General features: G+C 42.8%; 1 protein-coding gene across 1 annotated transcript in view; it reads left to right on the forward strand.

The window, feature by feature from the left end:
* Positions 1-23468, forward strand: part of NDUFAF7 (NADH:ubiquinone oxidoreductase complex assembly factor 7) — a 198925-nt gene that overhangs the window by 153620 nt on the left and 21837 nt on the right. Inside the window, exons 7-8 of the mRNA XM_075339703.1 lie at positions 10305-10418; positions 12680-12823. Coding sequence (XP_075195818.1) covers positions 10305-10418; positions 12680-12823 — 258 coding nt within the window. The remainder of the gene's footprint in view (positions 1-10304; positions 10419-12679; positions 12824-23468) is intronic.

Genomic DNA, 23468 nt, shown 5'->3' on the forward strand with positions numbered 1-23468 from the left:
AACAATATATACAGGAGATATCACTATGACCCTTCCCAATACAGATATTGGCGTCCAGGAAACTAAATCTGCTGGATAGAGAGAGAAAAAATGTCATATGTATCAGATAATTCTGCATTGCGCAGTGACCCCTTGCATGTCATGTCCATTGCATCACCAATGTGGTAAGATCTGTTTACTTCTCTTATACATGTCATTTTTTCTATCTCTATCCAGCAGATAATTATGTCTCGTTTTTTGTGTTGTGCCTCTTAGAACTATGTGTTGTTTTTTTGTATGCAACGAATTATATGCATCTCCTTTTTTTCTTGTGTGTAAAAAGTCTTTCGTTGACCGAAACATCACTTTGTTTTACCTACCTTTTTTGGAATAAAATTTTTTTTTGGTTGCACCTGCAATTTTTGAGTGCTAGATTCTTCTTTTTATATATTGAAGGGTTGGGACCCTTTCTGTGCATCTATTAAATACGGAGTGCCGTTTCTTCTCTACCTCTATCACTTCCTGTCACAGCCGGCCAAGCAGCCCGTGCTACAAGAGACTAGCATTTCAGCTGATCAGAACTGATCAACTGAAATGAATGAGCGATCAGACTGCTGATCCTTATAGCCCCCTAGGGGAGCTAAAGGCCACTTTACACACCGAGATAAATCTGCGGCAGATCTGTGGTTGCAGTGAAATTGTGGACAATCAGTGCCAGGTTTGTGGCTGTGTACAAATGGAACAATATGTCCATGATTTCACTGCAACCACAGATCTGCCAAAGATTTATCTCTGCGTGTATAGTGGCCTTAATAAAATTAAAAAAATAAAATTAATAAAAATAAAAAAAAGTTCAAATTACCCGCCCTTTTGTCCCATTGAAAATGAAAGGGTTAAAAAAATAAAAAATATGCATACATTTGGTATCGCCGCTTTCAGAAATGCCGGATCTATCGAAATATAAAATCAATTAATCTGATTGGTAAACTGCTTGGTGGCAAAAAAATTCCAAATATCAAAATTACCGTAATTTTCGGACTATAAGACGCACTTTTTTCCCCCAAGTGTTGGGGGAAAGTGGGGGGTGCGTCTTATAGTCTGAATGTAGGGCTGTGGGGAATGTGGGTGCTGCGGTGGAGCGGGTCATCGGGGGCACGAGCAGGCTGCAGCAGCGCCTGCCGTGACCACGTGGGCCCTCTCATTACATCTGCATGCCCATCTCTTAGCGCTGAAGTTGGCGCTGACAGGTGGACGGGGTGATGGGCGGGGGATGCGCGCTTACTAAACAGCCGGCCGCATGATCACCCCTGGCAACTACAGCCTTGAGTGATCATGTGCGGCTGTATTCAGTGCTCCCCGCATATCATCATCAGCCTGGGGTGCAGTGAATCTGTACACTCACCGTTCCCCTGCAGCATGGCGATCTCCTCCTGTCTGTGCCCGGCCGCAGCTGTGTGGAGACTAACGTTGCTCACAACGATGACGTCATCGCTGTGCGCACATGTCCACACAGCCGCGGCCGGCACAGACAGGAGGACATCGCGATGCTACTGGGAGCTTGGCCGGCTCCACACAGGTAAGCGGCGCTGCTGCCAGCACTGACTGGAGGAGAAGCGATGCTGCATGGAGCGAGGAAAGGTGAGTATAAACGTTTATTTATTTTTTTTGTGTGTGCCACAGGATGCAGGACATATAGCAGGATGGGGGCATATGAGCAGGATGATGGCATATGAGCAGGATGATGGCATATGAGCAGGATGATGGCATATGAGCAGGATGATGGCATATGAGCAGGATGGGGGTATATGAGCAGGATGGGGGTATATGAGCAGGATGGGGGTATATAGCAGGATGGGAGCACATACCAGGATGGAGGTATATAGCAGGATGCGGCCATATGCCAGGATGGAGGTATATAGCAGGACAGGATGTGGCCATATGCCAGGATGGGGTATATAGCATGATGCGGCCATATACCAGGATGAGGTATATAGCAGGATGGGAGCACATACCAGGATGGCAGTATATGGCAGGATGGGGGCTATACCAGGATGAGGGACATATATATACAAGGCAGGAGGATCATTACCAGGCTGGGGTACATTAGTAGAGAATTTGGGGACATTACCCCCATAACAGTGTCAGCAGCAGATCCTCGCCCCATAACAGTGTGTCATGACCACATTTTTTGCTTAAAATTTTATTTTCCTATTTTTCTCCTCTAAAACCAGGGTGCGTCTTATGGTCCGGTGCGTCTTATAGTCTTATAGTCAGAGGGTTAGGCACTGGTCTAAAAACGTGTTAACTCATTCAAACAGGGAAGCCAGAGGAATCTCAAAAGACTTACGGAATATCTGGGAAAAAAAACAAATCCCAAACCTAAAAGAAAGGGACGAATGCTGGGAAGTACAACACACAAACCACAGGGAAAAGCAATAGTGAATATTTAGGAAGATGAATCTTATCTTTAGAGCTGAGATTGCAAATATCCTTCTATCTAGCAATATAGCCAACAATGAATACATGGAGAGTATAAATAGCCTCTCCCAAGATGTGATTGGACAAACCAAACAAGGAAGGGAACACACCTGAATAGAAATAAAAAGTAAGGGCAAGAACTATCCTAAATAGGACAGAGACAAAACAGGCTGTGGTCCAAAAGAGAGGGAAACCGAACATTTGACCATAGGTCAACAGATCGAGCCTTGGAGTTGAGTAGTTGAGCCATGACACTTGTTTGATTCCGGTTTCTGAGGGGGTAATTTTGATCTAAAACACTGCTTTTGATCGAGGGGTCACTGGTCCTTTCATCTCTAAGTCTAGAAGATGCCGGAATTTGAGTATATGACAGGGGACTTATGTTTAAAGTGCCACTCCAATGCTGGAAAAAAATATTGCTAGAGTCTGCTTTAAGCCTTTAAGGACCGGGCGATTTTTTTTTATTTTTGTGTTTTCATTTTTGTTCCTCTCCTTATTTCAAGAGCTATAACTTTTTAATTTTTCCATTGACATAGCCGTGTGATTTTTTTTTTTTTTGCTGGATGAGTTTTGTTTTTGAATGACACCATCCATTTATCATGTGATGTTATTGTAACGAGGTGGGAAATTTCCAAGTGTGACGAAATTTTCATTTTCAGCCTTTATTTTACCATAAAGATTACCTGGCAGTATGTTTCTCCAAGTCAGTATGATTATGTAGATAAATATGTGACTCTTCAGATTTTGTGTTATACCATGCCTGATGAAGAGACCTGAGTAGTCTCAAAAACTTGCTATTATTACCATCTTTTCAGTTAGCCATTAAAAGGTATCAACCACTGAGGACTTCGGTTCTTTTAAACAGTTTTTCATGTAGATAAAAAAACATTTATAGTTTCTATTTATTTAAGTGATGGGGAAAAAAATCTGAAATTTAGAAAAAAGAAAAAACAAGATTTTGCTTGTGTCTCGACTTTCTGAAAGCTTTTAATGTTTTTCATTTTTGGGATCTGGGGCTGTGAGGGCTATTTTTTTGCGCGCCAAGCTGTTGCTTTAATTGATTTTATTTTTGGGAACGTACAATGTTTTTGCCTCTTAGTACATTCATTTCTGTTGAAACACTGCAAGTCTAGCGTTTTGATTTTTTACCTCGTTACGCTGTTTAACAATTTGATTAATTTATTTTATATTTTGATATATACAATTTTTATGCTTTTTATTTTCAACAGGATAAAAGGGGGGTGATTTGAACCTTTTTTTTAATTCTTTATTTAGCAGCGAGCATGGAAATAACACAAAATAATTAGGGATGATCGAATACTTCAAATATTCGGCTTCGCGAACATCCGACGAATATGTAACCGCTATGCGACTATTTGATGCGCAATGTTAAGTCTATGGGAAGCCCGAAGAGTTCCGAATAGTTGTTATTCGGGTTTCCCATAGACTTACATTACGCATCGAATATTCGCGAATAGTCGAATAGCGGCGACCTATTCGGCAAATATTCGCGAAGCCGAATATTTGAGGTATTCGATCATCCTTAAAAATAATACATGCACGTTTTGACCTTCACTGGCCTGTTACTTTTCAATGAACCATCAACATATGGGAATAACATCATAAAAGCAAATGGAAATCAAAGTAGGAGAAGGAAAATAAACAGTGAACAGGCAAAAGAGTTGTGGACAAAGAGAAGAGGAGAGGAAGTGAAGGAGGGGGGAGGGGAACGCACATGAAGGAACATTAAACAAGGACTGACAGAAGACAGGTCGCATACCAACATGAAGATCCCAAGGTGTTCATCCTCAGTCTGGGGGTATCAATTTACCGTAATCCCTGGAATATTTGAACTCGATCCAATAATACCATGTTTTGTAAAAGGCATCATATCTATCATGGAGTGAAGTAGTCAGGTCCTCCATATACATCAGGTCGTTCACTCTACCCGCCCACGTGGACTGACTCAGGGGGACAGAGGACCTCCATCGCAGGGGGACACATGCCAGGGCCACCATCAGCAGAAAGTTCAGCAGAGAACTTTTATAGGATCCAGGAAGGGGACTCAGGGAGTTGGAGCAAAAAACAGCTTTGGGCCCAAGGTCTGCGTATTTCTGGTCACCAGCCTGATAACGTCCTTCACTCTCCCAAAACCGCTGTAAAGCCGGGCATGACCAAAAAATATGTAAGTAGTCTCCCTCACCCACTCCACATCTCCAGCATTTAGGGTCTACAGCAGGGTACATCCTGTGGAGTTTAGTTGGGACCCTGTACCAACGAGCAACGAGATAAGCATTTATAATTTGCTTCTTGCAGTTCTGAGCTGACAAATTTTTGTGGACAAGAGAGAGAACCTTGTCCCTCTGCTCAGTAGAAAGCGTAAGACAAAGATGCCTTTCCCAGAGCAAAAGGTATCCGTCGGGGGGGAGTAAAGGGTTCTCAGACAGAAAACATTTTTTTTTTTTTAGCTAGCACCCTGTTCACATTTGCAATGGGGTTCCAGCAGTCTTTTTGATTGTTATGCAACTTTTTTTCTGTCTGAGAACCCAGTCCCGCCCTTTAGCCATGTTTGTGCAGTTTCCTATATAGCCAGGTCCCCCTGGCTTCCCGCACACTAGCAGGTTTTAAACGCACATAGCGGTACATTTGACTAGGGACCTGATAAATAAGAGATTACCATGAAGTGGTTATGGGGCAGTAATGAATTGATCAATACATTAGCAATTTTTTTAATTTTTCATATGGCTAAGTGTATTTTTCATTCTTTATGTATCATAGAGCAGTTATGCTTATTCATAGTTCTCTGAATTTAGTGTGCAGCTTTCACTTTATATAAATAGTGTTTATTTTTTAGCTACCACCCTGTTCACATTTGCAATGATGTTCCAACAGTCTTTTTGATTGTTAGGTTTAGAAAACAGGCTGTAGGCAGGTAGGTGATTTGAACTTTTGTGTTTCTTATACATTTTAAAACTTTTTTTTTTTTTACTAGTCCCTTTAGAATCTAACTGCTTGCGCTATACATAGTAGTGCATCAGCACTGCTCTGTATAGTAGAAATCACTATCCCCTATGAATGCTGTTTCGTAGCAGCGCTCACAGGAGGATCATCATGACAGACACAGGGGGCATCAACTGACCCATTGCTGTCATGAAAACACATCAACTCCCTACGATCACCTCATGGGACCACCGATGAAAATGGGGAATGACGCGTCTTCCGTACATAGCATATCGTGGGTTATTAAGGGCTTAAATTAACTACTCAAAATAGCTGAATCAACTATTATGCCAATTGTACGTCTCTTAGAATATTTAATTGGTAAGCAGCATGAAGAGATCTTATTAAAAATATAACCTTTTTTGAGTAATGTTAAAAAATAGAGATGATACCAGAGCACTAGATCGAACATAATCTCTATCATACGAGCCCGTGTGATAGACGGTGACACTTGCGTCATTGTTAGGGGTGGGGTTGACTTTCCCATGGGTGATGCTGACTCCGGATTTGTCCCCGAATCCCAGCCATGACTGCCCCTTATAATATAATCCCTGGCATCCCCATGGAAACATGCAGTAAGCCCAGGCCTCTCCAGGGCTGCCCTTTAAGATGTGATCTTTGACGTGTCAATGATGGACATCTCAACATTGGTAGAGGCTACCCCTTTGATGTGGCATCGCTTAGTTAGAGAGATCCGGTCCCGGGTTTTATCAAGATTACCCTGTATGACGCAATGAAAATTGTCGCATCACGACAGCAATAGAGGCGTCCAGTCAAGCAGTCCCCTATTGGCTTCAGGAGGCGTCTGTTTACTACTGGAGATATAGTTGCTTATCCAAATACAATGATATCGGGACTTAACCATAAGATGGACACCACTATGATCATGGTTGCAAGAGCCACGACCTTATAGGATAGTGATTGATCATGATTAGATGTTTGGGTGTTGATTTGGTATTCAGACTCCACCCCCTCGACTGGGGGATGATCTCTATGAATGTGCTTCACTGTACACTATAACCTGCCTGAGGCGATGACTGATAGCCCCACACAGAATGTAAGGTCTGACGCCCAACAATAGGAGACATAACTCAATACTCCATAAACCCTGCATATGGGTAGCTCAGAATCCTCCCCAATTCTATTAGGTGTTGCAACACTTTTTCCACTATACAGGGTATACCTGTCACTGCATGACCCTGAAATGTTATATACCTTTGTAACTACTGGCACTAATTATTGAAAGCCTTTTTTCTTGCTCCCAGCCTGTACAATTGAAAGCGTTGGGAGACAAATTCTCTTTTGGGGACACTTAGGGGTACTTTACACACTGCGACATCGCTAACGATGTCGAGCGCGATAGCTTCCGCCCCCGTCGCTCGTGCGACATTTGGTGCTCGCTGCCGTAGCGAACATTATCGCTACGGCAGCGTCACACGCACATACCTGGTCAGAGACGTCGCTGTGACCGCCGAACAATCCCTCCCTCAAGGGGGAGGTGCGTTCGTCGTCATAGCAACGTCACCGTGACGTCACTAAGCGGCTGGCCAATAGAAGCGGAGGGGCGGAGATGAGCGGGACGTAACATCCCGCCCTCCTCCTTCATTCCGCATCGTTGATCGTCGCTCTTTAGTGTTACACGCTGCGATGTCGCTACCGGCGCCGGATGTGCGTCACTAACGACGTGACCCCGACGATATATCGGTAGCGATGTCGCAGCGTGTAAAGTACCCCTTAGTCTAGTCCCACACTTGGGTACTGACTGCCTGTTTAGGGCAAAGCAACATCAGTGGGCAAGACAGGGTAGATAGGGGATAAGACACTTCTCTGTACCTTGGCCTGATTTCCCCTGGGCTTCACGGACTGTAATGCTTGTTCTTCCGAATTGGAAACTTGGCCACTGAAATGATTCAGTGGCCAAGTATGTTTCTTGATCTGATTTAATCAGCCATATTGTGCCTCTAATAGGTGTAGGTGGATTGGAGATCTGCCCACCGCTATTAATAATTTAAATTCTTTAAAAAGCAACAGCTGGGAGTATGCTTTTTTCTTCTTCCATCAGTAATCCCCAAATCATGATCACAGGGTATCAATGGGTTGTCATGACAGCCAGGGGTTAGCTGATGTCTGTCAATGTGATTCTCCTGTGAGCACCAGTTGCAAGCCGGCATTCATAGGAGATCGTGATTTCTGCTTTACAGAGCAGTGCTGATGCACTACTCTGTATAGCACAACCGATCGGAGCTTCAAGTCCCCCAAGGGCACTAGTAAGTTTTTAAAAATAAGAAAAGCAAATTAAAAAGTTCACATCACCTCCTTTTGCCCTATTTAAAATAACAACAAACGAAAAATACACATATTTGGGTTCGCTGCATTTAGAAATGCCCAATCTATCAAAATATAAAACAAATTAATCTGATCACTAAACAGAATAATGGTGAAAAAAAATAAAACTGCCTTTTTTTTTTTTGCCGTCATAACATTGCAATAAGAGGTGATCAAAACATCGTATGTACCCAAAAATTGTATCATTAAAAATGTCAACTCAGGGCACAAAAAGGCCTCATACAGGCCCTATCCTGAAAAATTAAATTCTAGGTTACGTTACGAAAATGGCTTCAAAAGTTAAAAATATTTTATTTAGAAATTTCAAAATGATTTTCACCACTTAAATAAATTATAAAAAACAAACTGTACATGTTTGCTATCTACGTACTCGTACTGACCTGGAGAATCATATAGTCTGGTCAGTTTTACTGTACAGTGAACATGGTAAATTAAAAAAAAAAAAAAATTGTGTGATTGGATTTTTTGCTTTGTAATTTCGTTCAAAAGAACAACTCTCCCTGCAAAAAAACAATCCCTCTTATGGTTATATTGACAGAAAAATATAAATTATGGCTCTAAGAAGAAGGTGAGGAAAAAATTAAAACAGAAAGTGGGAAAGTCCTATATACATACACACACGGTATTTTTCGGACCATAACATACAGTGTCCTCTCCAAATTTGGGTGGGGGGGAGGGAAATGGTCGGACATGTACCTGGCTCGCTGTGGCTTGCAGTGGTGGAGCAGGGTCACTGGAGGCAGGAGCAGGGACACCCCTGCAGGAAACAGGGCTGTGTGTCCATCATTAAACAAAATGAATATTCACTGCTCCCCACACCCATAATCCCACCAACCTCTCAGCACCAAAGTCACCGATAGTAAACATTTTCACTTTCATTTACTATCACTGATGATAGGTGAACGAGATTAAGGGTAGCGTTGAATATTAATTTTGGATTAGCCAGCAGATGTTGTCGGCGTGTGACTGGGGACACATGGCTCTGGGGTCATGCACTGCCTGTCGCTTAGATGCTGGAGTCGGTTACCGACATCGGAAGAGATTGCCGCGCGCCACGGGAGCAAAGGGAAGGTGAGTAGAATTCTTTGGGTTTTTTTGTGTCTTAGAAAAAAAAGCAACACAACTGAAGGCATATATACCAGGATATGGGACACATATCCCAGGATGGGGAACATGTATACCAGGATGGGGAACATCACAAGAGTGAATACACCCACTCACATTTTTGTACATATATTAATGTCAAAACTGTTGGCAACAAAGGTAAGTACACCCCTAAGTGAAAATGAATCTGAATAAAAGAATTGTTGCTCTACAAAAAGAGCATGAAATTGATCTGCAGCACGGTGGCCAAGACCATACAGCAGTGACAGGCTCCACTTAGAACAGGCCTCACCATGGTAGACCAAAGAACTTGAGTGCACGTGCTCAGCATAATATCCAGAGGTTGTCCTTTCAAAATATACGTATTAGTGCTGCCAGCATTACTGCAGAGATTAAAAGGATGGGGGGTCAGGCTGTCAGTGCAAAGACCATAGAAAGCCCCCAAACAGTTTGCTGAAGACAAGCAGACTAAGGATGTGAATTACTGGAACCATGTCCTATAGTCTGATGAGACCAAGATAAACTCATTTGGTTCAAATGGTGTTAAGCGTGTGTGACGGCAACCAGTGAGGAGTGCAAAAACAAGTGTGCCTTGCCTCTTCCTTCGGAAACTGGGCCACCGTGCAGTATTCCAACATAACTCCAAACACCTCCAAGACGACTACTGCCTTGCTAAAAAAAAAATGAGGGTAAAGGTGCTGGACTAACAAAGCATGTCTCCAGACCTAAACTCTATTAAACATCTGTGGGGCATCTTCAACCTGAAGGTGGAGGAAGTGCGAGGTCTCTAATGTCCACCAGCCCCATGATGTCGTCATAGAGGATGGAAGAGGATTTCAGTGGCTCCTGTGAAGCTCTAATGAACTCCATGCCCAAGAATGTTAAGGCAGTGCTTGAAAATAATGGTGGCCACACAAAATATTGACACTTTGACCACAATTTAGCTATTTTCACTTAGGAGTGTACTCAGTTTTGTTGCCAGTGGTTTAGACATTAATGGCTATGTGTTGAGTCATTTAGAGGGCACATCAACTTTACAGTATTTTGCAAGCTGTACACTGACTACTTTACGTTGTGTCAGTGTCCTATCTTTCGGGTTGTCCCATAAAAATATAATAAAATAGTTACAAAAATGTGAGGAGGAGTACACTGAGTTTTGTGAGATGATGTGTGTGTGGATGTGTGTGTGTGTATGTGTGTGTATCTATCTATCCCTCTATCTACACACACACACACACACACACGACTAAGGTTTAAAGTAGTCTCTGGTAGTTGAAGCCACATTGCTAAACTACAACTTTTTAGCCATAACTTACTACTACTGTAACATTACAATTCTCACTATTTAGTAGTATGTACCAGTGTTTTGTCCTAAGTTTCACTTGTTTTTTATATAGAAAACGTCGGCTGGATGGAATGAAATATTAGTTGACATTGATCCAGAGATCCCGAATAGATTAAGATTTGTACTTGGCTCTTCCAATTCTCTACTTACAAAAACATTTCTTCAGGTTGGTTTTTCTGTTGTAATGTTATACAGTGTGCCAGCTATGGTCCCTGAAAACGGTAACTTTCTGTCCTCTGGCACATTCAGTATGCTGCTGAATGTGAAAGTACTAGTTGACTTTCATTTGCTTTAATGCTGGAATCCTGCACTTTTTATTGACTTTTCAATAGAATTTCTATTCTGTTACGCCAATTATGCAATAGTCCAGTAATCTAGAATATGAAGACCAAAATGATGTGAATATTATGCTTTCACTTTAAGATACTAAACTATAAATCTCACCAAATTCAAAGTGTAATTAACCCCTTAATGACTGCATTAAGGCCATAATGTTAATCCCCGTCGGCTGCCGCGGGAATCACTTGATCACGTGGAGCCGATTGTTGCCATGGCAGCACAGGGTCATATGATGACTCCTGTAGCTAACATGGCACAATTCCTCTTTCACCTGGCTGAGTGCTGTATGAGACGTGAGATGATAATTTCTGGTGTTCACAGCTGTGTAGCTGGATCAACAGAAATGGAAGAGCGATCAGACTGCTGATCCTTATAGTCCCCTAGGGGGACTAGAAAAGTAAAAAGTTTTAACAAATTAAAAAAAAACAAAAATCTGAACGTTCAACTCACCCCCCCATTCACCCCATTGAAAATTAAAGGGTTAAAAAAATAAAAAATATACACACATTTGGTATCCCCGAGTTCAGAAATGCCCGATCAAAATATAAAATCAATTAATCTGATCAGTAAATGGCGTAGCGGCAAAAACTTTCCAAACAGCAAAATTATGTTTTTTGGTTGCCAGAAATTTTGCGCAAAATGCAATAACAGGCGATTAAAACGTAGCATCTGCGCAAAAATGGTACCATTGAACACCTCAGCTCGAGACGCAAAAAAAAAGCCATCACTGATCCATAGATCTCGAAAAATTAAAACGCTAGATATCACGGAAATTGGTGCAAAAAGTGCGCCACTATTTTTGGACAGACTTTTGATTTTATTTAACCCCTTAGATAAAAGTAAATCTATACATGTTTGGTGTCTACGAACTCGTACTGACCTGAGGAATCACAGTGACACATTAGTTTTGCCATATAGTGTGAACAGCGAACAAAATAGCTCAAAAACAATCATGCAATCGTACTTTTTTTTGCAATTTTTCCGCACTTGGAATTTTTTTGCCATTTTCCAGTACACTATATGGTAAAACTCATAGTTTAATTAAAAAAATACAGCTCATTCCATTAAAAAACAAGTCCTCACATGGCAAGATTGACTGAAAAATATAAAAGTTATGGCTCTCGGAAGAAGGGGAGCGGAAAAAACAACGGAAAACAAAAAATCGGTCGAGGGTGAAGAGGTTAATATTGAATAAAACGTATCCATTAGTATATATAGATCACATAATTATGTAAAGGCTAGGTTCACAGCACTTTTCATAGAGTGCTACTTACGGTACTAAAACACATAAACTACGTGAAAATGACACATATGAATGTCCTTACTGTTGGATCCTATGTCAGTGACTTGTAAATATAATAGTGATATTTAAAAATGTAGCATCCTAGATCACTACGCATAGGTGGCTTCTATACAACTGGTTGAAGATCATTACCTTAAATATAGGTACTTAAACAATAGATATTTAAACATTAAAATATTTATTTTATTTGAGCTATAACAATTCTCTGGTAACCCCTTTTTATCACTAGAAGTCCCAGGAATTTCGAGCTCCATAGGGTTCCAATGGTAGAAATGTCAAATGACCCCTCTCTGGGACTTCTAGTGTTAAAGGGAATTTGTCAGCAGGTTTTTGCATGCTGTAAGGTTTAACACAGAGAATTCAAGGATGCCTGTCTTGTCACACTCCAATCTGTTCTTTATTTGTTATGTTGTTTTAAGCAGTAGTACCCTTATCATTGCTCGGACTACAAAGTGACGCACATGGCAGTCTACCACTCCCCCTCCTTTGATTGACACCTCACTGTCAATGTACAATCTCTATAGCGAGCCAGGTATGGGCGGGGGCAGCTTTCTCAGCTTTGCTACATAGCTAAATCTAAAAATTCTGATTGTGTCAAAACAGCTGCACCCAGTAATCTGATACATTGTTGAATTCAAGATCTCTTTCCCTTCATCATGCTGCTCTCAAATGAGGTAGCAATAACCTGCCTTTAGATTCCCTTTTAATATATACCTAGTAAATAAGTATCTGTTTTCTACACTCTCCAGTTATATATTTTTGATCATTTATATTTTTTATTCTAGGCTGATGAAACGAGGGAACATATAGAGTTATCTCCTAAAGCAGCAGTTATTATTCAAAAGCTTGCCAGTCAAATAAATAGATTTGGAGGAGCTGCTTTGATAGCAGATTATGGACATTCAGGAGACAAGACAGACACATTCCGGGTAAGTCATTTAAAGGTGTCAACACTTTTTTCGGTTTTATAACATGGCATGAAGCATTCTGCAGATTAGGAGTATCTAGGTCTTCAGAACCCCAACTGTTTTTCAAAACACGTCACTTGTGCTTCTTAGGAGCACATACACAGGTACTATACGGACTTAGGGCGGCTTTGCACACTACGACATCGCAGGTGCCATGTCGGTGGGGTCAAATCTCAAGTGACGCACATCCGGCGTCACTTGAGATGTCGTAGTGTGTAAATCCTAGATGATACGATAAACGAGCGCAAAAGCGTCGTTATCGTATCACAGTTGCAAGCTCCGACTTTTCCATAATTTTGCTGCAGCGATGGTACGATGCTGTTCCTCGTTCCTGCGGCAGCACACATCGCTGTGTGTTACACCGCAGGAGCGAGGAACTTCACCTTACCTGCCTCCGGCGGCTCTACGGAAGGAAGGTGGTGGGCGTGATGTTTACATCCTGCTCATCTCCGCCGGTATTGGCCGCCTGCCGTGTGACGTCGCTATGACGCCGCATGACCGGCCCCTTAGGAAGGAGGCGGGTCGCCGGCCAGAGCGACGGTCGCAGGGCAGGTGAGTGCATGTGAAGCTGGCGTAGCGATAATTTTCGCTATGCCAGCTATCACAAGATATCGTACCTGCGACGGGGGCGGGGGCTATCGCGTGCGACATCGCTGCATCAGCTTGCGATGTCGTAACGTGCAAAGCCCGCCTTAGAGGAGCACAATGCTCTTCCATGAGTGCCCACAAAGAGTGGAACGCGAGCTTATTGGACGGTCTGCTTTTACATGTGTTCACGCATAGAGTGGAAGGCAGGCTTATTGGACTTTCTGCTCCTGCATGAGTGCACGCATAGAGCAGAGTGTAGGCTTATTGGACAATCTGCTGTTGCATGAGTGCACACATAGAGCAGAATGTAGTATTATTAGATGGTCTGCTCCTGCATGAATGCATACATAGAGCAGTGTACAGGCTTATAGGAGCATACTAATGCATACAGTTGAAACCAGAAGTTTACATACCCTATCTAAAAAGACACATATGCAGGTTTTTCTCAGTATCTGACATGAAATCAGAATAAACCTTTCCCATTTTAGGTCAATTAGGAACCAAAATTATTTATATTTGCGAAATGCCAGAATAATGAGACAGAGAGAAAATGTTTTAAGGCATTTTTATTACTTTCTGCAAAGTCAAAAGTTTACATACACTAAGAATACTATGCCTTTAAACAATATGGGACAGCCCATATGATGAGGTCATGTCTTTGGAAGCTTTGGATAGGTTTATTGGCAACTTCTGAGTCATTTAGAGACACACCTGTGGATGTATTTTAATGCCTCCTGAAACACACTGCTTCTTTGTATAGCATCATGGGAAAGTCAAAAGATATCAGTCAAGATCTCAGGAAGAGAATTGTGGACTTAAACAAGTCTGGTTCATCCTTGGGTGCAATTTCAAGGGACCTTAAGGTGCCTTGTTCATCTGTACAAACAACTATACACAAGTACATACAAGATAGTAATGTCCAGCCATCATACTGCTCAGGAAGGAGACTGGTTCTGTGTAGCAGAGATGAATGTGCTTTGGTCAGACATGTGCATATCAACCCAAGAACAAAAGCAAATAATCTTATGAAGCTGGTAAGATTGTGTCATTATCCACCATGAAATGAGGACTACATAGGCTGAAAGGCCACTCTGCCAGGAAAAAGCTATTACTCCAAAAGAAACATAAAAAAGCCAGATTAATGTTTGCAAATGCACACAGGAACAAAGGCCTTAATTTTTGGAGACCTGTCATGTGGTCTGACGAAACTAAAATTGAACTGTTTGGCCATAATGACCATTGTTACGTTTGGAGGAAAAATGGAGAAGCTTTGAAGCCTAAGAACACCATCCCAAGTGTGAAACACGGGGGTGGCAGCATCATGTTTTGGGGTTGTTTTGCTGCTGGAGGGACTGTTCATTTCACATAATAGATGGCATCATAATACTGAAGCAACATCTCAAGATGTCAGCCATGAACTTAAACCTTGGGTGGGAATGGGTCTTCCAAATGGACAACGACCTAAAGCTACTGCCAAATTGGTTGCAAAGTGGCTTAAGGATAATTAAGTTAATGTTTTGGAGTGGCAATTACAAAGCCCTGATGTCAATCCTTGAAAATTTATGGGAAAACCTGAAAAGGCCGGTGCGAGCGGCGACCTACAAACATGGCCCAGTTACACAAGTTCTGTCAGGAGGAATGGGCCTAAATTCCTAACAACTGTTGTGAGAAGCTTGTGGAAGGATTTCCAAAACGTTTCACCCAAGTGATACAGTTTAACCCCTTAAGGACGAAGCCAGTTTTGTACTTAATGCCCAGGCCATTTTTTGCAATTTTGACCAGTGTCACTTTATAAGGTTATAACTCTGGAACGCTTCAATGGATCCCGGTGATTCTGAGATTGTTTTTTCGTGACATATTGGGCTTCATGTTAGAGGTAAATTTAGGATGATATTTTTTTTATTTTATTTGTGAAAAAATCTGAAGTTTGACAAAAAAAAAAATAAAAATTTAGCAATTTTCAAACTTTAAATTTTTATGCCCATAAACCAGAGAGTTATGTCACACAAAATAGTTAATAAATAACATTTCCCACTTGTCTACTTTAGATCAGCGCAATTTTTGAAACAAAATTTTTTGAGGTTAGGAAGTTAGAAGGGTTCAAAGTTCATCAGCAATTTCCCTTTTTTTTCAACAAAATTTACAAAACCATTTTTTTTAGGGACCACATCCCATTTGAAGTGACTTTGAGAGGCCTAGGTGACAGAAAACACCCAAAAGTGACACCATTCTAAAAACTGCACCCCTCAAGGTACTCAAAACCACATTCAAGAAGTTTATTAACCCTTCAGGTGCTTCACAGGAACTAAAGTAATGTGGAATGAAAAAAAATAAAACTTAACATTTTACCTAAAAATGTTGCTTTAGCACTAATTTTCTTACTTTTTCAAGAGGTAACACCAAAACTTGGACCTCACACTTTGTTACCCACTTTCTTATGAGCGCGCCGATACCCCACATGTGGTCAGAAACCTTTGTTTGGGTAAATGGGAGAGCTTGGAACGAAAGGAGCAATATTTGAATTTTGGAAAGCAAAGTTGGCTGAAACAGATTGCGGGCACCATGTTGCATTTACAGATCCCCTAAGGTACCTAAACAGCAGGAACCCCCCTCAAGTGACCCCATTTTGGAAACTAGACCCCTTAAGGCTTCTATCGAGGGGTATTCTGAGCATTTTGGACCCACAGGTACTTCACAGATTTTGATAACGTTACGTTGTCATATTGAAAATTGTCATTTTTTTCTCAAAAATGTTGCTTTAGCATCAATTCTCTCACTTTTTCAAGAGGTAATTCCAAAAATTTGACCAAAATCTTTGTTACCCACTTTTTTATGAGCGCGGTGATACCTCACATGTGGTCTGAAACCTTTGTATGGACAAATGGGAGGGTTTGGAACGAAAGGAGCAATATTTGAATTTTGGAAAGGAAATTTGGCTGAAAAAGATTGCGGGCACCATGTCGCATTTGGAGGACCCCTAAGGTACGTAAACAGCAAAAAACCACCACAAGTGACCCCATATTGGAAACTAGGCCTCTCAAGGAATTTATCTAGATGTTTGGTGAGTCCCCTGAACCCCCAGGTGCTTCACAGAAGTTTATAACGTTGAGCCATGAAAATAAAAAAATAAAATTTTACCACAAAATTGTTACTTCAACCAGGTAGCTATGTTTTTCACAGGGGTAACAGGAACAAAATCACCATGAAATTTATTGTGCAATTTCTCCTGAGTTTGGTGATATCTTATATGTGGTGGAAATCAACTGTTTGGGCACACGGCAGGTCTTGGAAGGGAAGGAGTGACATTTGACTGCAAAATTGGCTGGAATCAATTGCGGACGTCATGTTGCATTAGGAGAGCCCCTGAGGTGCCTAAGCAGTGGAGGTCCCCCACAAGTGACCCCATTCTGGAAAATAGACCCCTCAAGGAATATATCTAGATGTTTGGTGAGTACCCTGAACCCCCAGGTGCTTCACAGAAGTTTATAACGTTGAGCTGTGAAAATAAAAAAAATACATTTTTACCACAAAATTGTTACTTCAACCACATAGCTTTTTTTTTAACAAGAGTAAAAGGAAAAAAAGCAGCATAAAATTTATTGTGCAATTTCTCCTGAGTATGCTGATACCTTGTGTGGTGGAAATCAACTGTTTGGGTGCACAGCAGGGCTCGGAAGGGAAAAAGTGCCATTTGACTGAACATTTGGCTGGAATAATTAGTGGACGCTATGTCGCATTTGGAAAGCCCCTAAAGTGCCTAAACAGTGGAGGTCCCCCACAAGTGACCCCATTTTGGAAACAAGACACCTCAAGGCTTTTATCTAGGTGTATATTGAGCATTTTGAATCCACGAATACTTCACAGAATTTGATAAGCTTAGGTTGCCATATTGAAAATTTTGATTTTTTTTCACAAAAAGGTTTCTTTAGCATCACATTTCTCACTTTTTCAAGAGGCAACAACAAAACGTGGACCCCACAGGTTGTTATCCAATTTCTTGTGAGCGCAGGGATACCCCATATGTGCCCAAAAACCTCTGTTTGGATTAATGGGAAGGCTTGGAATGGAAGGAGCACCATTTGAATTTTGGAAAAGTTTAAATAAATTGCACGCACCATGTCACATTAGCAGGGCCTCTTGGGTACCTATACAGCAGAAACCCCCACAAGTCACTCCATTTTGGAAACTGGACCCCTCAAGGATTTTATTCCGGAGTATAGTAAGCATTTTGAATCCACAGGTACTTCACAAAAATGTTGCTGTAGCAACAAATTTCTCACTGTTAGGCTATGTGGCCATGATCCAGCGACACGGCGTCTAGTATACAGTGCCAGCCTTCCTGCAGAGATGTGAGTGTTGTCCACGGGAGAACGCAGCTGCCCATGCCCACGATTTGGGTTCAGGCTGCTGTGGACTTTAGCTCTATTCTACCTGCAGAGAACACTCATCTCCGCAGCATAAATTGACATGCTGAGGCTCGGGAAGCTGCGCCACAGGTCTGTTTATGCTGCGGAGAAAAGAAGCACAATGGGCATGAGATTTCTAAAAATCCTTCCACTGTGCTTCTACTGCACAACGCAGCATTATGGACGCAGGGAAAACACTGCGCCCAAAACGCTGCAAACCCCGATTGTGGGCGCATAGCCTAAAATGCTACAATGGATGAATGGATAGATGTCAAACCAATATAACGTCCCACCCCCTGCATATTTTAAGCTGGCGTCCTTTAGTGCCTTTCATGTGGCACTAAAGGGTGCCTAGCCTTGTATTTAGCCCAAAAAAAATAATTAAAATAAATGACGTGGGGTCCCCCCTATTTTTGATAGCCAGCTAGGGTAAAGCAGACAGCTGTAGCCTGCAAACCACAGCTGACAGCTTCACCTTGGCTGGTGATCAATTTGGAGGGCTCCCCAAGCTGTTTTGTGTTTTTTTTTAATTATTTATGAATAAATAATTAAAAAAAAAAAACAAACGTAGGGTCCCCCCAAATTAGATCACCACCCAAGGTGAAGCTGACAGCTGGGGTCTGGTATTCTCAGGGTGGGAAGAGCCATGGTTATTGGACTCTTCCCAGCCTAAAAATAGCAGGCCGCAGCCGCCCCAGAAGTGGCGCATCCATTAGATGCGCCAATCCTGGCGCTTCGCCCCAACTCATCCCGCGCCCTGGTGCGGTGGCAAACGGGGTAATAAATGGGGTTGATACCAGATGTGTAATGTCACCTGGCATCAAGCCCAGCAATTAGTTATGTCACGGCGTCTATTTGATACCAGACATAACTAATTGACAGTAATAAAAAAAAAAAATTGACAACAAAAAAAAAATTTATTTGAAAAAACACTCCCCAAAAACATTCCCTCTTTTGGCTAATTTATTGAAAAAAAAAAATCGGGTCCCTGTAATCCATTGTGAAAGTCCCGCGGCGATTCTGGATCTTCTAGAATATGGGGGGCACGTTCAGGGAACGTGTCCCCCATTTTCTAGGAGTGCAGACCCTCCATTTGAGGAGAGTGGGTGCAAAGAATTTGCACCCACCCTCCCCGGGTCACAGCTGCAGAGTGCCGAGCAGCAGCCAGCGTCTGAGTCAGACACAGGAAGCTGTCAGCCGCGCTCTGCAGTGTGACCGGCGTGCACTGTGAAGGAGGAGGGGGCCGCGGGGGATCAGAGCTGACAGGTACGGGGGACACCGGGGAACACCGGGGTGGGAATAGGGGGTGACCTGGCAGGGCCTGGGGAGCAGGTTTCTGTCGTATGTGTCATAGCACATGCGACAGAAACCATAGGAAAGGGGGAAATGCGGCCAGCGCGCTGCTGTGCGCGCCGGTATGTGCGGCGCCATGTTAGATTATCGGGAGGAAGGGGGGGTGGGGGGACACTTTGGCGACACCGGGGGACCGGAGAGGACCGGGGGATGAGATTTATCTCCCATCTGACATGTTTGTTTATGCCAGATGGGAGATAAATGATTTTTTACCGGCGCGGTCATTTACTGTAACCTGATCATCGGTATACGGTGTATACCGGTCATCAGGTGAGCGGTGACCGGAAAAACCGGCCAGAATCATGATCTCCAGGGTCTCAGCTACCCCCGGCAGCTGAGACCCCGGATTTTTTCTGACTCTGGGGGGCGCTTTACCCTTTTTTCCGACCGCCGTTAAAAAGCGGCGGATCGGAAGAAGTACCCTAATTTGTCGCCGTTAAAAGGCGTATCGGCGGTCGTTAAGGGGTTAATGGCAATGGAAACAAATACTAATGAAATATACTGTATGTAAACTTTTGACTTTTCAGAAAGTAATAAAAATGCCTTAAAACATTTTCTCTCTCATTATTCTGGCATTTGGCAAATATAAATAATTTTGGTTCCTAATTGACCTCAAATGGGAAATATTTTTTCTGATTTCGTGTCAGATAGTGAGAAAAACATGAATATATGTCTTTATAGATAGTGTATGGAAACTTCTGGTTTCAACTGTATATGGAGCAGTGTACAGGCCTACTCCAGCATGAGTGCATACATAGAGCAGGGTACAGGCTTATTGGACTTCTCTGCTCCTGTATGAGTGCATAGATAGAGCAGGGTACAGGCTTATTGGACTTCTCTGCTCCTGTATGAGTGTATACATAGAGCAGGGTACAGGCTTATTGGACTTCTCTGCTCCTGTATGAGTGCATACATAGAGCAGGATACAGGCCTTTTGGACCTCTCTGCTCCTGTATGAGTGCATACATAGAGCAGGGTACAGCTTATTGGACTTCTCTGCTCCTGTATGAGTGCATACATAGAGCAGGGTACGGCTTATTGGACTTCTATGCTCCTGTATGAGTGTATACATAGAACAGGGTACAGGCTTATTGGACTTCTCTGCTCCTGTATGAGTGCATACATAGAGCAGGGTACGGCTTATTGGACTTCTATGCTCCTGTATGAGTGTATACATAGAACAGGGTACAGGCTTATTGGACTTCTCTGCTCCTGTATGAGTGCATACATAGAGCAGGGTACAGGCTTATTGGACTTCTCTGCTCCTGTATGAGTGTATACATAGAGCAGGGTACAGGCTTATTGGACTTCTCTGCTTCTGTATGAGTGTATACATAGAGCAGGGTACAGCTTATTGGACTTCTATGCTCCTGTATGAGTGTATACATAGAGCAGGGTACAGCTTATTGGACTACTCTGCTCCTGTATGAGTGCATACATAGAGCACGGTACAGGCTTATTGGACTTCTCTGCTCCTGTATAACTGCATGCATAGAGCAGGGTACGGCTTATTGGGCTTCTCTGCTCCTGTATGAGTGCATACATAGAGCAAGGTACAGGCTTATTGGACTTCTCTGCTCCTGTATGAGTGCATACATAGAGCAGGGTACGGCTTATTGGACTTCTCTGCTCCTGTATGAGTGCATACATAGAGCAGGGTACAGGCTTATTGGACTTCTCTGCTCCTGTATGAGTGCATACATAGAGCAGGGTACAGGCTTATTGGACTTCTATGCTCCTGTATGAGTGCATACATAGAGCAGGGTACAGCTTATTGGACTTCTCTGCTCCTGTATGAGTGCATACATAGAGCAGGGTACAGGCTTATTGGACTTCTCTGCTCCTGTATGAGTGCATACATAGAGCAGGGTACAGGCTTATTGGACTTCTCTGCTCCTGTATGAGTGCATAGATAGAGCAGGGTACAGGCTTATTGGACTTCTCTGCTCCTGTATGAGTGCATACATAGAGCAGGGTATGGCTTATTGGACTTCTCTGCTCCTGTATGAGTGCATAGATAGAGCAGGGAACAGGCTTATTGGACTTCTCTGCTCCTGTATGAGTGTATACATAGAGCAGGATACAGGCCTTTTGGACCTCTCTGCTCCTGTATGAGTGTATACATAGAGCAGGGTACGGCTTATTGGACTTCTCTGCTCCTGTATGAGTGTATACATAGAGCAGGGTACGGCTTATTGGACTTCTCTGCTCCTGTATGAGTGCATACATAGAGCAGGGTACGGCTTATTGGACTTCTCTGCTCCTGTATGAGTGTATACATAGAGCAGGGTACAGGCTTATTGGACTTCTCTGCTCTTGTATGAGTGTATACATAGAGCAGGGTACGGCTTATTGGAATTCTCTGCTCCTGTATGAGTGCATACATAGAGCAGGGTACGGCTTATTGGACTTCTCTGCTCTTGTATGAGTGTATACATAGAGCAGGGTACGGCTTATTGGAATTCTCTGCTCCTGTATGAGTGTATACATAGAGCAGGGTACGGCTTATTGGACTTCTCTGCTCCTGTATGAGTGCATACATAGAGCAGGGTACGGCTTATTGGACTTCTCTGCTCCTGTATGAGTGTATACATAGAGCAGGGTACAGGCTTATTGGAATTCTCTGCTCCTGTATGAGTGCATACATAGAGCACGGTACAGGCTTATTGGACTTCTCTGCTCCTGTATGAGTGCATACATAGAGCAGGGTACGGCTTATTGGACTTCTCTGCTCCTGTATGAGTGTATACATAGAACAGGGTACGGCTTATTGGACTTCTCTGCTCCTGTATGAGTGCATACATAGAGCAGGGAACGGCTTATTGGACTTCTCTGCTCCTGTATGAGTGTATACATAGAGCAGGGTACGGCTTATTGGACTTCTCTGCTCTTGTATGAGTGTATACATAGAGCAGGGTACGGCTTATTGGAATTCTCTGCTCCTGTATGAGTGCATACATAGAGCACGGTACAGGCTTATTGGACTTCTCTGCTCCTGTATGAGTGCATACATAGAGCAGGGTACGGCTTATTGGACTTCTCTGCTCCTGTATGAGTGTATACATAGAACAGGGTACGGTTTATTGGACTTCTCTGCTCCTGTATGAGTGCATACATAGAGCAGGGAACGGCTTATTGGACTTCTCTGCTCTTGTATGAGTGTATACATAGAGCAGGGTACGGCTTATTGGAATTCTCTGCTCCTGTATGAGTGCATACATAGAGCACGGTACAGGCTTATTGGACTTCTCTGCTCCTGTATGAGTGCATACATAGAGCAGGGTACGGCTTATTGGACTTCTCTGCTCCTGTATGAGTGCATACATAGAACAGGGTACGGCTTATTGGACTTCTCTGCTCCTGTATGAGTGCATACATAGAGCAGGGAACGGCTTATTGGACTTCTCTGCTCCTGTATGAGTGTATACATAGAGCAGGGTACGGCTTATTGGACTACTCTGCTCCTGTATGAGTGTATACATAGAGCAGGGTACAGGCTTATTGGACTTCTCTGCTCCTGTATGAGTGTATACATAGAGCAGGGTACGGCTTATTGGACTTCTCTGCTCCTGTATGAGTGCATACATAGAGCAGGGTACAGGCTTATTGGACTTCTCTGCTCCTGTATGAGTGCATAGATAGAGCAGGGTACAGGCTTATTGGACTTCTCTGCTCCTGTATGAGTGCATACATAGAGCAGGGTACGGCTTATTGGACTTCTCTGCTCCTGTATGAGTGCATACATAGAGCAGGGTACGGCTTATTGGACTTCTCTGCTCCTGTATGAGTGCATACATAGAGCAGGGTACAGGCTTATTGGACTTCTCTGCTCCTGTATGAGTGTATACATAGAGCAGGGTACAGCTTATTGGACTTCTCTGCTCCTGTATGAGTGCATAGATAGAGCAGGGTACGGCTTATTGGACTTCTCTGCTCCTGTATGAGTGCATACATAGAGCAGGGTACAGGCTTATTGGACTTCTCTGCTCCTGTATGAGTGTATGCACAGAACAGTGTAGAGGATAATAGAATCTGTGAGCCCTTACATCTCTCTGTACTTGCATTCATGCAGGGAGAAAACACATACCTTTTAAGCAGTTCACATGTAACAAGTGCTTTGTATAATTATTGGGGGTGTCAGGACCCATTCCACCATTGACCTACAGGTTGTTTCATACCTTGTGACTTGGTGGAAAATCAAACAGGGTAAGCACCTGTTTAACCCATTCACGATGGTGTCAATTTCCTTTGTTTGCGTT

This window comes from Anomaloglossus baeobatrachus, chromosome 3 (genome assembly GCF_048569485.1).
Source record: "Anomaloglossus baeobatrachus isolate aAnoBae1 chromosome 3, aAnoBae1.hap1, whole genome shotgun sequence".
NCBI lineage: Eukaryota > Metazoa > Chordata > Amphibia > Anura > Aromobatidae > Anomaloglossus > Anomaloglossus baeobatrachus.